Raw genomic sequence first — 14,477 nt, forward strand, 5'->3', positions numbered from 1 at the left:
TACGTCATCTTACTCTACATCAGAGAGGATGGCCTTATCTAGTGGCCTTTGAGTAACTCATGTCTAAGTATTTCCTGTGGGCTGCATGTACTATATAATCTGCATTGAAGCTGCAGTGGGTAGAATGCAGCCCTCCTTCTCCCCTCTCTGTTGCACGGGCAATGCATCTGCAGAACAGCCAATATCAATGTCTCTCTAATATGACCTGTGGTTGACCAAAGTCTTCCCTCATGGCTAGATTTTCTAAAGCCTTAAAACAGGCGCAAGATATCTTCCTAAGTTTGTCCTACCCCTACATCTTTTTTGTTTGGTGTTATCTGATATTACAGATAAGCCTAACAAATACACACCTTTGATGGGTTGTGTGGTTTAATCCCAGATTAAATAATGTGTATATGGAAACATTATTGAAATACAAATTATTTCATGAAAGAGAAAGGCCCACACATTTATCTTGTGAAGTTTGACTTCATTTATTTATTTAAAATAAAAAATTTCAGCCCATGATAAAAGAGTATTTGTAAAATAAGTCAATATTTATTTTTATTTATTTATTATTTATCTTGAACAATCAACAATGTTGCAAAAGAAATGAAAACAAAAGAATGTAACCACAAAATTAAAACACAAACAATTAGAATTTACCAAAGACCAAAAAATAAATAATAAAAAAGGATAAGTTCGAGAAGGAGCAGGCGGAAGCATATTAAAGGACATTGACCAAAAAAAACACGATAAGGACTGTGTTGGATGTGCTCCACAAAAGCTTTATACTGTATGTTGTCATCTTACCTATTTCCAAGCCTGAGAAGTCTTAGGATTGATGTTTGTTCATTAAATGTTTCTTGGTGTTTTTCTCTGGCTTCAATAATATAATGAAACACTTTGGAGCAAATATACACAGTATTAGTCCAAAACTGGAGGCCAGAATGGCAAATATCTCCACAGCCACAGTAAATTTCCCAGGAGAGCTGAGATATGCAGGAATAAAGGTGATCCAGACTGCACAGAATATCAGCATGCTGAAGGTGATGAGCTTGGCTTCATTAAAATTATCAGGTAATTTCCGAGCTAGGATAGCTAACACAAAGCAAAAGACAGCCAGTAGGCCTATGTACCCGAGCACAGCCCAGAACCCAATAGCTGAGCCTAATGCACACTCCAGGATGATTCTCTCTTTGTATATGGTTAGGTTTTTCATTGGAAAAGGGGGACTAAGAACCAACCAAATAGTACATATTAAGACTTGAATAAACGTGAAAGACACTACAGTCATTCTTTGCTGTGGAGGACCAAACCATTTCATGACATTACTACCTGGGAGTGTAGCTTTGAAGGCCATTAACACTACTATTGTTTTTCCAAGAACACAAGACATACAGAGGACAAAGGTGATCCCAAACGCTGTGTGGCGCAGCATGCAGGACCACTCAGAGGGTGCTCCAATGAAAGTTAATGAACATAAGAAACATAGAGTCAGGGAGAAGAGCAGCAGGAAGCTCAGCTCAGAGTTGTTGGCCCTGACAATCGGGGATGTCCTGTGACGATAGAACACAGCCGCTGTTATAATGGCCAGACAGGCACCACCAACTGAGAATGCAGCCAGGATGATTCCTAGGACCTCGTTGTAGGAAAGAAACTCTACAGGCTTGGGGAGACAAGTGTCTCTCTTTGCATTAGGCCAGAACTCCTTGGGGCAAGGGAAACATTCACGGGAATCTGAAAAAATAAAACAAAAGGCCTTTTAGCAGTCATAATTAGGGCATGAACACTAACAACGTCGGTCAGCGAAGGCACTATTGAAATTTAAGTTTACTATTCTTAACTTAAATATATCGCAATTTTGAGGGGCTAAACGTGCTCAGAAAGTTTTGAAACTTTGCACACATATCAGAAGTGGTCAAAATTGACATGTAATAAGGGTCTCGAGCTTGGCAAATCGGCTCTATAGTGCCCCCTACAAAATTACAAAAAAGTAGCCCCCACAGTGAGTTTCACCTAGATGTATGGGAATGTATCATGTCCAGACTTACAAAAAAATCACAATTAAAGCCACGCACTAAACCCAACAGGAAATCAGTCATTTTGATCATCTTTGACCATTTGCAGGCATTGTACTTTAAGAAACTCCTCCTACATTTTTGAAGAATGTGAGATTTCATTAAAGGGATACTTCACTGATTTAGCATTAAGCTTTGTATCAGCAGAAACACGGTAGTATTTTTGAATAACCGTGCTTCCCTCCCTCATGAGGCGAGAGATCTCTGTATTGTGGGTCTGGAAAAAATCTTCCAATGGCGTAAAACGATGATTTTTGCGTCATCAGAAGAGTTTTTGCCCAGAGGCAATGGACTACAGCCAGTAGTAGGAGCTACTTGCACATTTTTTCAATCCGCCCATAGGGTGTTGGACTGTGGTCTTTCTCCGAAGATTGCCAAAGCAAAACGAGCGTCAGCCATTTTGAATCCTTGCTACTGGCTTCTCAGCAGAAAACTTTTAGATAGATAGATTTATTCATCCCGAAGGAAATTTTAGAACAACAATTATGTGCATTCAAACTACCACACACGTGTACCACCGGGATACATCGGTACAGATCGGAGAATATTCAGGAAACTTTATTACAGATGGAATACTCGACACACTACTCAAGTTTTGTCTGCTACGGAGACCAGCACCTCAGCCTGCGGTGTTGCTTGATGCCGCTAGCCGGTAAGGGGACATCCTCAGCAGTGTGTGGAAAGTGGGACGAGGGTAAGAGTTGGAGCTGTTGTGGCAAAATATGATAAATCTGGTTTTTAATTGAATTATGGGGACATATACAACGTGTATCAATGTGATATAGATAGGAGATGTCAATGTGTCTGCCTGGTGGGAGTCACAGACTTTCTCTCTCCGAGTGCTTCCCGCAGCTGCCTTCCTCACTGCTACACAGACTCTCCCCCTCATGCAGCTCCTCAGTTGCCGCTATGCAGCCGCAACAGCCACAGATGGCCTGCCACTGTATAGCCGCAAAAGCCACGGCGGGCACCACGCCAAACGCCTTAAGCGTAGGTGTTCAAAATGCAATATCAGCTAAATGACTTAATCTAGTGGAAAATCCCCAAAAGAGGTGGCCTCAAAAGTAGCCAATTGAAGTTTTACACGCATGATCTGAAGGTGATCATTGGCGCGCTCCTCAGGAGGAGGGTCACTCTTTTGGATAATATAAGGCGAAGCTAGACAAAGGAATCTTTAGCAAGCTTACCGGTACTTGCTCGGGGTTTTTCTGTCTTATCTTTCATGCACATTAAAACTTCTTTTTCACATCTGATTCTGACTCTGCGTGAATTTTCTATGACCTCGTTCTGGGACTTTTTCATACTTTGAAGAACTTGAAGAGAAGTTGACAAAGTGCAGCTGGCGATAAGGTCCGAGCCTATAAATCTGGCCTTGAACCATGGACCTATATTTTGTTTCAACAGAGCTAGGTGGAAAGCTAACGATAGCCGGCCACCTGTGCCAGGCTTCGCCTGCTACGGAGACCACCACCTCAGCCTGCAGTGCCGCTTGCCGGAATACTTGACAGGATTTGCCTGCTACGGAGACCAGCACGTCATCCTGCAGTGTTTCTCGATGCCACTAACCGGTAAGGGGGTATCCTCAGCGGTGAAACGCAGAGGATGTCCCTAGCTCATACTCCTAGCTCTAGGTGGAAAGATAACGCTAGCCAGCCACCTGTTCCATCAATCCTGCTTGCAAGTGTCTCTTTGGACAACAAACTGGACTATATCCAACTTCAACAAAACTCCCAACGCGAGTTCAGAGACTGCTGTGTTTTTGTTGTTGTGGAAACATGGCTGAACAACAGTGCTGCTCTGTCGCCGGGTAAGACTAGTGGAGGTGGGCTTTTTTAACACGGACTGTTGCAGAAATGGGTTGCTTGTATCAAACTAACTGCTGGTGGAGTTTGTGACCGACCATTCTCCACGCAAATTTACGGCTGTGTTTATACTCAGTGTTTACAGCCTATCAAGCGCTAATGCCAGTATGTGTTAGCTGAACTTTACGGAGCATATAATGTGTGTGCACTAAATGTAGCCTGTTTCGTATGTCGTTTTTATATATTTTAATTGTGTAACCACTTGAGCCACGGTGAAACGTTGTTTCGTGTATATGGTTGAAATGACAATAAAACACAGTTGAGTTGAGTTGACTGTCTCACTGTCTGTCTGTCTGTAAACGGTAGGCGTGGCTTGGGAGCGGACTCAGAGCAGCGAAGCAAGTGCATTCTGGGATTTGGTGTCTTTCATCCACATGAGCCAAAAACACATTTCCTGGCTTTTCTCGGGCTAGAAGGCACCAATTAAAATTTTTTGTTCACATTTATACTACATAAGTGACCCAATTTAAAGATATATTCAGCTTTCCAGTGGTGAAATATCCCTTTAAACATAATTGCCGTGTCGACACAGAAACTTTCGATATTACGCAATGAAACAGGAAGTTGTTGTAACTTGAATGTACATTGTCCAATCTGCCCCAAATTTGTCATGCATGATGACAGTCCAGGCCTGAAGATAGCTACATTGGTCTTGCACTTGGGAGTGGTAAATTGACTCAATAGCACCCCTATAAAATTACAAAGAAGCAGCCCCTGCAGTACGTTTCACCTAGATTAGGGATGTCCCAATCGCAAGTATCGGATCGGAGCCGATATGGGCATTTTTTAACTGATTGGGGATCGGCATTTACCCCAATTACCTTGCTCTGGTCAGCTCGCGTTCATAATGTGCATTTTTTATGCCTAGTTAAATAACTCTGGATTCGGCTATTGGTGCATGTTACAACTGTAAAACATAATGATTTAAATAAGGACTATTTAAGTGTTCGGACTGGTAAGTTGATGTACCACAAAAACAATTATCTGCTGATATATAGACTTATCTTTCACCATGTAAAGTATATGGGAAAGCGCAAAATTGTGAGGATGGTCGCTTTAGAGTGACATCAGAATCGCATGAATTCCGATCTGACAGTCCAGACTTAGGTCGCATTTTTCTCCGGATTTGGACCACATATGAATGTGGCCCAAATCAGAACTAGAAAATATTGGATGCCATGTGACGTGGGCTGTTCACACTGTCAAGAAACAATCGGATTTGAGTCACTTGGGATTGCAATCTGAATGTAGCTACATGTCAATATTAAGTTATAGTGATAGCGCCACCTACTGGAAACAGAATGTTTCTTTGATGTGCTCCTCCTAGCGGGTTGACCAGATCTTCTTTAAACAGGTTCAGAAAAGCCTTAAGACCTTGATGATGAAAAGGCAAGCTGTATAATTGGTAAAAAGGCTGTACAAATGTATACAAGCATATGCACATGCTGTCCTGGGTTTTAACTTAATAAAAATCACAAAAACACTACGTCATGAAAATTCATTCAGATTGAGCCATTTGATGAAAATTCCACCTTAATTATTAAAAAGTATCGGTATCGTATAGGGCTGTGCAATTAATTGAATTTCAATTTCAATTTCGATTTTGGCTCCCAACAATCACCAAAATAGTATAATCGAGAAAAACTATTATTTTACCATGTTCTGTTTTGCAAGAACACTCTTATTTTGTCTTGTGTTCTGAATGACACGCGCATGCGCACATCTGCACGCGCACATCTGCACGCGCACATCTGCCCCTCCCGATGCCAGTCAAAGAGGCAAGTCGTGTGCACATCATCCGCTGGAATTTAAAAACTCAGCGCGAGTAAAGATGACAGCAGCGTTTGGTGAGCAAAAAGTAGTAGTAGACTGTAGTAGACGTTGTATTCCCCCGACACGCTGTATTCACTTACTGTTTAAAACTTTTTCCAGCTTAGTGGGGGTGCATAGGGATACTGCTCAAAACCACCATGAAAAAACATATTAATGTTCCCTCAGCATTTAGTTTTGTTGTTAAACTGTAAGTAAATGAGCAGGGACGTTAAATCACCTGTTTGACGTAACATTACTCTAAGGTACCGTCTATGTGCTGGATTTTTCCTAAGGTTAGCTAGCAAATAAGCCCACTGACGGTGACATTATTGTTGATATTTTGGCACAATCTTTAGTATTGACAGTAGTAGTGGTCATAGTGAGTGAACATGTGATGTGAGATGCACATTGTGTTATGTCTGTGGAACTGTTCATTAGCTGTGCAACGTTATGTGTGATATCTGTAAAGCTGAACTGACTCACAGTAGTAAAACAGATTTTATTCTGATCCAAAGACTGATTATTATTTTTTCCATAATCGAGCAGCCCTAGTATCGTATCGTTATCGTATCGGTATCGGCGATACTGGCCATGTATTTACTTGGTATCGGATCAATACCACATTTTGCAGTATCGCACGCCACTAATGTACATTGTCCAATCTGCCCCAAATTCCACATGTGTGAAGATGAGTGTCCAGGCCTAAGGACATGTACATGCCAATACTGATTCATGAAATTCAGCTTCATGTGACAAACATCATCCGATTTACATGACATTTTCATTGTGTTTTCTAAACTTGATACAGAACAACATAATGCATGTGTAGTGTGTTGTCTAACAGTGTGGCGGCCATTTTGTGCATTTAGCAATGAAACAGGAAGTAGTTGCAATGCATCATATCAATTGGCCTGCGCTATGCGCACTGTTCAATTATGATGCAAATGCACGGCCATGTCGACCGGCATCCTGCCAATACCCCGACATGCCGGGAGGTGCGAGGGTCTGTTCATCGCTGCTTGCAGATTTAATGTATATTTTATGTTGTAGTGTAGATATACATTTGGGGAAAAACAAATACCTGTAGCATTGCTAATCTCTCCCTCAGGACACAGTATACAATCATAACAGCAGATGGGTTTTCCTCTCTGCAGCACTTTACGAGTTCCTGGAGGACACCTGTCAGTGCACATTGACACAGGCACCTAGCACATAGAGACAAAGAAACACACACATTCAGGTATGCTAGGAAGTTTTTTTCAGTCCTCTCTTCAAATAATACTAATGTCATATTCATATATATATATATATATATATATATATATATATAAAGAAGCTTCATTTTAGCTTCAGCTGAACTTTTTTTTACACAAAAATGTGGATTTTGTCAAAATCCACAAAATCCACATTTTTTCAAGTTCAACTGAAGCTAAAATGAAGCTTCTGCAGTCTGAGTTGGACAAATCACTTGGTTATAAGTTACAGTCATTATTTACATAGTTAAAGTCTTTTTAGTAAAAATTCCCTTTTTATTTTGTTACTATCCCTCTGCTGAAGCTGAGCAAGGCAACACTTGAAAAATATGGAGGAAGAATTTCATACTGAAAATCCTTTAACTTTGGAATGGATCTCTTCACAGCCAGTATGGACATGAGGAATATACAGTGACCAAAATTCTAATAATGTACACATATACCATTTAGGTTACCAATTGTAATGTTAAATTATTGTTTTTGTGCTTCTTACTCGTGTGCCACCGTCCACCCAGGTGAGGTTCCTGTTGATACGGAACTTCTGGCCCACCGGCAGTGATGCATCGTAGTGCCCTACTGTCACCAACTTAATGCTGCCACTGTCACTTTTTTGCCAGTTTACCAGCTCGTATCTGGCCACAGGATCACCGTTGGCATCAAATGACACATCATACCCATTTCGGGAAAAATTTACTTTTTTCAGCTGAGAAAGAACCTGTCAGAATAAAGTAAAGGAATAAGAAAATAATATGAAATAAAATGAATGCTTAATTTCATAAATAGTACATTATAGCAACAAAAAAACAGCATTGGGGTTTTCACTTATTTGTTTCAACTGACCTCTTTGGATTCTATCCTGGTGAATTTGTCACACTGAGTTGTAGAATTTGTTTCCTGACACATTGCTTTATGAACGGCATTAGCTATTGCATAAACAGCCTTGTATACCATGTTAGTGATTCGGAGCTGAGATGTGTCAGTGTATGGGCTCTGGAGCGTCTTTATGTCTTCAGTTCCATCACACACTCTCTCATCTGCTGCACCTGAAACACAGAGCCAGAGAAAGGTGTTAATTGACATTAACATTTACACTTTCTTATGTTATTTGTTCTTTTTTGTTCCATTTTACCTGCCAATCCCACCTTGTAGAAACTCATAACTATAGTGTTGCTTATTTTATATTACATTTTAAAGCATTGCTTTTACAGACCTTTCTTTCTTGATTGATATTGATATTAGGCTAAAGATGGTTATATTTTAATATATATTTAATGAGCATTGTTGGAGAGAACCTGAGATATAGATTTTCAATCGACTCTAATTGTTGTGCATATGACAATAAAGAACTTGAAAGTGAATAAAAATGAATGATTTGAAACCACTAAGAGCTTCATACATATTAACATATACTGTAACTGATACATGCTAGTAAGTACAATTTAAGATATTTATTAGTAGTAATTTAGATTGGTGGCCTGGAGAATGTCTACTGTGTGTTCAGAACGTCAGTAATTGACAAACCACTGCAGAAAACCTTATACAAAACATTTACCATAACAGCAGATTGCCTAAACTTGACCTGAAAGATAATTATATTAAGTGAGATTATTAAGCCAGTAGAGTGTGCGGGCCCCATGTAGACTGAGTCCTTTGCAGCAGCCCAGATTTCAATCAGACCTGCGGCCAGTTGCTGCGTGGACCCCCTTTCTTTTTTTTTTTTTTTTTTTTTTTTTCTCTCTCCCAACCTTCCTGTCTATCCACTGTCACTATCAAATCAAGTGAAAAGCACAAAAAAATAATCTAAAAAATAAAGTGAGATTATTCACAGTGCTGAGTTGCACCTTATGTCCACCTCAGGTCTTTTATTGATATCAGTAATTTCCCTATCAATTTGGGGTTCAATCTTATAGCAGCTGCTAAATCTTTAGAACAAGAAATCCCACTCAGATAGACAATCAAAAAACAACATACAGTAACATGACTACAAGAATCCAACTGTGAGAGTCTGTCCTATGTTAAATATCAGAAAAACTTTCTCACTTTTTCCCAGCCTGCAATTGAATGCATCCTCCCAGAACTCTGTAAGCACTGGAGAGGCAGCCACTTTAGAGGGAGAGAGATCCAGCAAGAAGTCTCTCAGACCTGGGATGACAGATCGCTCAATGCCAAATCCGATGGCTCCAGCACAGAAGCTGAACCTCAGCATGTCTGTGTCTGTTACCCAGTCTTCACTGCCTATCCACTGGCGAGGTGGAGAAGGCTTAAGCGACAGCTCCTCCAGCAGAAGCCTCATATCTCCAGATGCTGCAAATGCCACAACAACCATAGCTGTCGACCTGAAAAAAAGATTTAAGATTTTAAATTTATATTGAGATTTATATCTAGGATACTATAGTGTTTGGTCTGACTGACTATTTTTATAACAATATCAGTAATAAATAAAGTTAATAAAATTTCCAATTTGCCACTAAGATGATAAAGAATCTCTCATCTTATATTTTAAAGAACATTTTTGATCAGGTTTTGTGTGCAGAAGGTCAGTATCAGCATAAAGAACATCAGACCTGCGGATAACATCAGCTATTCTCTGGATCCTGCTACGTGGTTGGGTCCGATAGAAAGATTCAGAGTATTCCACACAGATCCCATCTTTGCGTGCTGCGTCCAGGAAAGACGCCATACCATTATTGCCATAGTCCGAATCTGACCGGACAGCACCTATCCAAGTCCAGCCAAAGTGTTTTACCAGCTTGGCTAGCGCGTCAGCCTGGAACTGATCACTAGGGACGGTTCTGAAGAAATTCGGGTACTGCTGCTTATTGGACAGACATGCACAAGTGGCAAAGTAGCTCACCTAAAGGACAACAACGGTGTATTTATTTAACAGAACAGGCTAAATCAGCACTGGTCCATATTAAACACATTTTCCCAGAAATTCAGAATATTTACTTGAGGAATGTTAAAGGGCCCAGTGATGCGCAACATGCTGATGGTTGGCGTGGACCCAGACTCACCAACGACAGCCATCACCATACCAGTTTGTGAGCAATTGTCACCGGTGTAAAACACCGGGTCCGGGCCATTTGAAATCTGGAATGCCACATGCACCGCCACGGGCACCGAGGCGCACGAATCATAGATCTGATAACCGAGTTTGATTCCCGGCAGCAGCTCTGTGCTGTTGTTTATCTCCTCGATGGCGAAGATCATTGCGCGTGAGAAGCGCAGTTGACGGGAGTCAATGCTGCACACAGACACTCATGTCACTGTTCAAATTTACAATTCACAATTTTAACATTTAATACATAAAACGGGGAAATTGAATACCAAAATTCAAAACACAGGATTATATATCAGTCCAACATTCACAATAATATTAATAAATAATAATAAATATAGTCAACTAAATCTAAAATAGGCCTATTCATTTGTTTGTTGAATATAAAAAAAATCACTTGTTAAACATATCTATGTTATACACTTGTTACTCTTGTGAAGAGCTTTGTGACTTAGTATAGTAAAGTATATTCAACTATGTTTGTGAACATAATACCTGCAATTTATATGGCAAAATAATGATTTTGCACTTTGCACTTTTTAAAGATTTTAAAACTACACATTCGCTTTCCAACATTATTGTAAGGACACCATACAAAGCAAAAACATTTCTATCCCCACACAATTAAACATCCTCTTACCCCCCACGTCTCCCTCTTACTAACCTCCCCGTGCATCTTAGTGGCTCAGGAATGGTGGTGTAGTCATGCTGCACTGTTTGTATGTAGTAGTGAATGGAGAAAACACCCCCAATAACGTAGTCACCACCCTTTGCGAATGCAGGGAGACGAGTGGCACTCTGGAGCTTACATTTCACAGATGAAGTCTGAGTGCTGACCCCAGCTCCAGTCCTATCCTCTGTAAGCCCAGCCCTTTGTTTAACATCATCCTCAGAACCATTCAAGGCAAGAGCTGAGTTCAGATCACACAAACACAGAAACAGGATCAGGCCAATACAGAGAGCTGATATCTCCATACCTCAACTATCTGGATGGGAATACTATATGCGTGTTTTCACAGGTTTATATAGATTTTCACACTAAGGCCACCCTTCTTCTCTTGTACGTCAGCCTTCTGTACATCAGAGAGAGGATGCCCTTACACAGTGGTCTTTGCTGAAATCTTGTCTTAGCCTTTTGTGTGGGCTGCATGTACATTCTGCATTCATTGTACCAAGCGAACCCTGGTCTGACAAATTACATTCATTAACCTGACCTTTCGAGGAAACAAGGAATACAGTACCCTGACTTTGTATATTTTAATTTGAAAATGTACTGTAGATGAGTCTGATGGTTGTTAAAATCTCCTCTTCTCCTTGGCCTTTGACACCTGAATTGGATATTTTGATTTGATTGTTTTATTGTATGTGTGCATATTTTTCTGGCCGTTCTTCCCCTGCAGGCTGAGCTGGGCCCCCTGCTTCCTCTACCCAGGCTACATCGATACCTGAATGTATGACAGCTAGAAGAAAAAAGGGGACACGCCAAATATCTAGATGAGCCGCAGCCGAACCGCGCCTGATTGAACCGCGCCTGATTGAACCGCACTAATAGCTAGATAAAGTTTGAAAAAAAAAAAAAACAATCGGCCCGTTCCGAACAGGTCTGCCTCCAAATTGGCACCGCACAACATCCAGTAAAGCTGGAACAAAGAATACTTTATAATAGAAAAAAAAATAATTTATAACTATACCTGATCCAGTATATATTTTTTTAATTTCATTTTTCATAATCTGAGCAGATAAACAGAAGAAGCCCCAGAATGGAGCCTTTAGGGAACTCTCCATGTCATATTTGTCCGCTCAGATGTGTAATTAATTACCTATAGACACAAAGTAGTCCCTGTTCTTTAAGTAGGATTCAAACCAGTTTAGTACTGTGCCAGAAGGTCAACCCAGTTTTCCAAATGGTCTAGTAATATGTTGTGCTCCACAATATCAAATGCAGCATTGAGCTCAAGTAATACTAAGACTGAAATTTTGCCATTGTCTGTATTTAAGGTGATCCGATTAAAGACCTTAACAAGAGCAGCCTCATTACTGTGGTATGGTCTAAAACCTGACTTGTAGACATCAAAACAGTTGTTTAGTGACAAGAAAAATGTTTTCAAAGATTTTACTTAAAAATGGAAGGTCTGATATGGGCCTATAATTGATCATTATTAAGAGTGGCTTGGTGACGGAAGTCTTCTTCTGTCCGTCTGTGAGGACAGCTGTGTACCAACACACACCAAGGTGAGGTACAACAAAGACAAAAGCTGGTTCACAGCCAAACTCTGGTTGCTAAAGGAAGAGGCGTTTAGGAGTGGAGACAGGGGCATGTTTAAAGCGGCAAAGTAGAGGTTTAGCAAGGCGGTGAAAGATGCAAAAAGACTGTAATCTAAGAAACTCCAACAACAGTTCTCAGCTAATGACTCCGCTTCTGTCTGGAGGGTCCTCAGACAGATCACCAACTATAAGCCCAAAGCCCCCCACTCCATCAACAACCTGGCAAACAACCTGAACAAATTCTTCTGTTGTTTTGAAATACAATGTGACAGTCCTGACATCATACCTGTTGCGTCAAAAGACAGGTATTCATATTCAAGGCATTCACCTTTTCAACTTCTTTCAAAGACAAAACACCAGCAGGGAGCAATAAAGTGCATGCATTGTGGAACCCATCACTAGCTTATGTTTCCCTGGGGAACATATATACTGGTGCACCATTGTGAAGCAGGCGGTGAAATGTTTGGTGAAGAGAAAAGCTTCTGTGGAATTCCTTCATGGAAGAGGAGACCCACATTCAGCTCATTTGGGATTCTGGAGACGCAACCGGTAGGAAAATGGACATTGTTGTATAAAATTGTTGTCAGTTAAGTGTTTATTTGTGTTTGGAATTGAGACCAATTGTCTACTTTGATAATTATATTTTGGGGAACAATGATTGATGGCAAGCTACTTGACAATTGTTTATATTCATGTTGTATTGTATTTGAAATGCATAGTTTCAGTTATTATACAAATACCATATTGTTTGAAACTTGAGGCTATTTGTGTTTGTTTTTGCTGGGAGAAGTTACTCCATAGATTCAGTTAATTCTAAATGCCATTCATAATATGACTACATTGAGATTGTAAATTCACTTTGAAATGACCTGTAATAATGTAATGTAGTAATGTATATTTCTTTTTGTGTTTTCCCTTTTTAAAGGTTGTCAACCTGCTACTGCTAACCTGCTAGCTAACTGTTAACTAACTGACTAACTGGAATTAAATAAAAGAAGTCAGAAGAAAATTGAGTTGTCCTTCAGTTCTTAAAGAGGCCTTTTTCAAGAGCTGAAGTGTGAACCATACACAACTTGACAATACCCCACAACTCCATCCACCAGCTCCAGCCCCACCTCAGCAGGGGCTGGGGCCTCTTCATTACTGCCCACCTTAGAGCCCCGCTCCTGTCCTCCCCCAACAATGGCACTCTCCATCAATGAAATAGACATTAACAGGCTATCTAAAAGTCAGAGCCCCTGCAAAGCAGTCTCTCCCTCCACCCTGAAGCACTGTGCTAATCAGCTTTGGTGTTCACTGAAATCTTTAATACCTCACTGGAGACATTCCTTATACCAGCAAGTATAACAGGACTGAATGATAATGAGTAAATGAAAGATTGTGGCCAATCCCTCCCATGCCAGTTGCAAACTTTTTGATCCTCTCTCCTCTGGTGGGAGGCTGCGGTCCATCAGAAACCAAAACAAGATCATCAAAACCTGTCACAAGAACCGCTTCTTCCCAACTGCAGTGGAACTCATTAGCAAAGCCTGGGACCCCCACTGACCCAATATGACTTCTCTTAACCCCCCAACCTCAGTACACGTTACATTAAAACACATCCTGGACTATTATCCCTGGCTATTGCACATATTATTCTGCGAACTTTTGCACATCGCTGATCAACATTTTTCCACACCCTTTACCAACTGTACTGCCTGCTTTTCCATTATTTCAGTTATATTGCACATATTTGTTATAGTTATGTTTTTATGTACTTTTTATCGTAATAAATCTGTGATTATATTCTTGACTGCAGCAGTCCTTTTGCCTTAAAGGTCCCATGACATTGTTCTCTTTGGATGCTTTTATATAGACCTTAGTGGTCCCCTAATACTGTATCTGAAGTCTTTCCTGAAATTCAGCCTTGGTTTAGAATTACAGCCACTAGAGCCAGTCCCACAATGAGCTTTCCTTAGTATGTGCCATTTCTGTGTCTGTAGCTATTGAGGAGGAGAGAGGGGGGGCAAGGTGGAGGGTGGGGGTGTGGCCTTGACCAACTGCCACTTTGCTCGTTTGAAAGAAATGATGTCTCTCTCTCATGGGTGGGCCAAATTCTCTGGGCGGGCAAAGCAGAGAAAGGGGAGGTAACCTTGCTCCTTACGACCTCATAAGGAGAAGATTCCAG

The 14,477-nt window shown here is 40.6% G+C and overlaps 1 protein-coding gene across 1 annotated transcript; it reads right to left on the reverse strand.

Moving 5' to 3' along the window:
- Nucleotides 1-814: 814 nt before the first annotated feature.
- Nucleotides 815-10,212, reverse strand: LOC120572483 (extracellular calcium-sensing receptor-like). Its single transcript, XM_039821824.1, has 7 exons — nucleotides 9,937-10,212; nucleotides 9,552-9,841; nucleotides 9,028-9,323; nucleotides 7,828-8,030; nucleotides 7,481-7,702; nucleotides 6,816-6,939; nucleotides 815-1,719 (listed from the first exon to the last, which is right to left on the reverse strand). Exons 1-7 carry the CDS (start codon nucleotides 10,195-10,197, stop codon nucleotides 815-817), a joined length of 2,301 nt encoding a protein of 766 aa, XP_039677758.1. The 5' UTR covers nucleotides 10,198-10,212.
- Nucleotides 10,213-14,477: the final 4,265 nt, after the last annotated feature.

This window comes from Perca fluviatilis, chromosome 2 (assembly GCF_010015445.1).
Source record: "Perca fluviatilis chromosome 2, GENO_Pfluv_1.0, whole genome shotgun sequence".
NCBI lineage: Eukaryota > Metazoa > Chordata > Actinopteri > Perciformes > Percidae > Perca > Perca fluviatilis.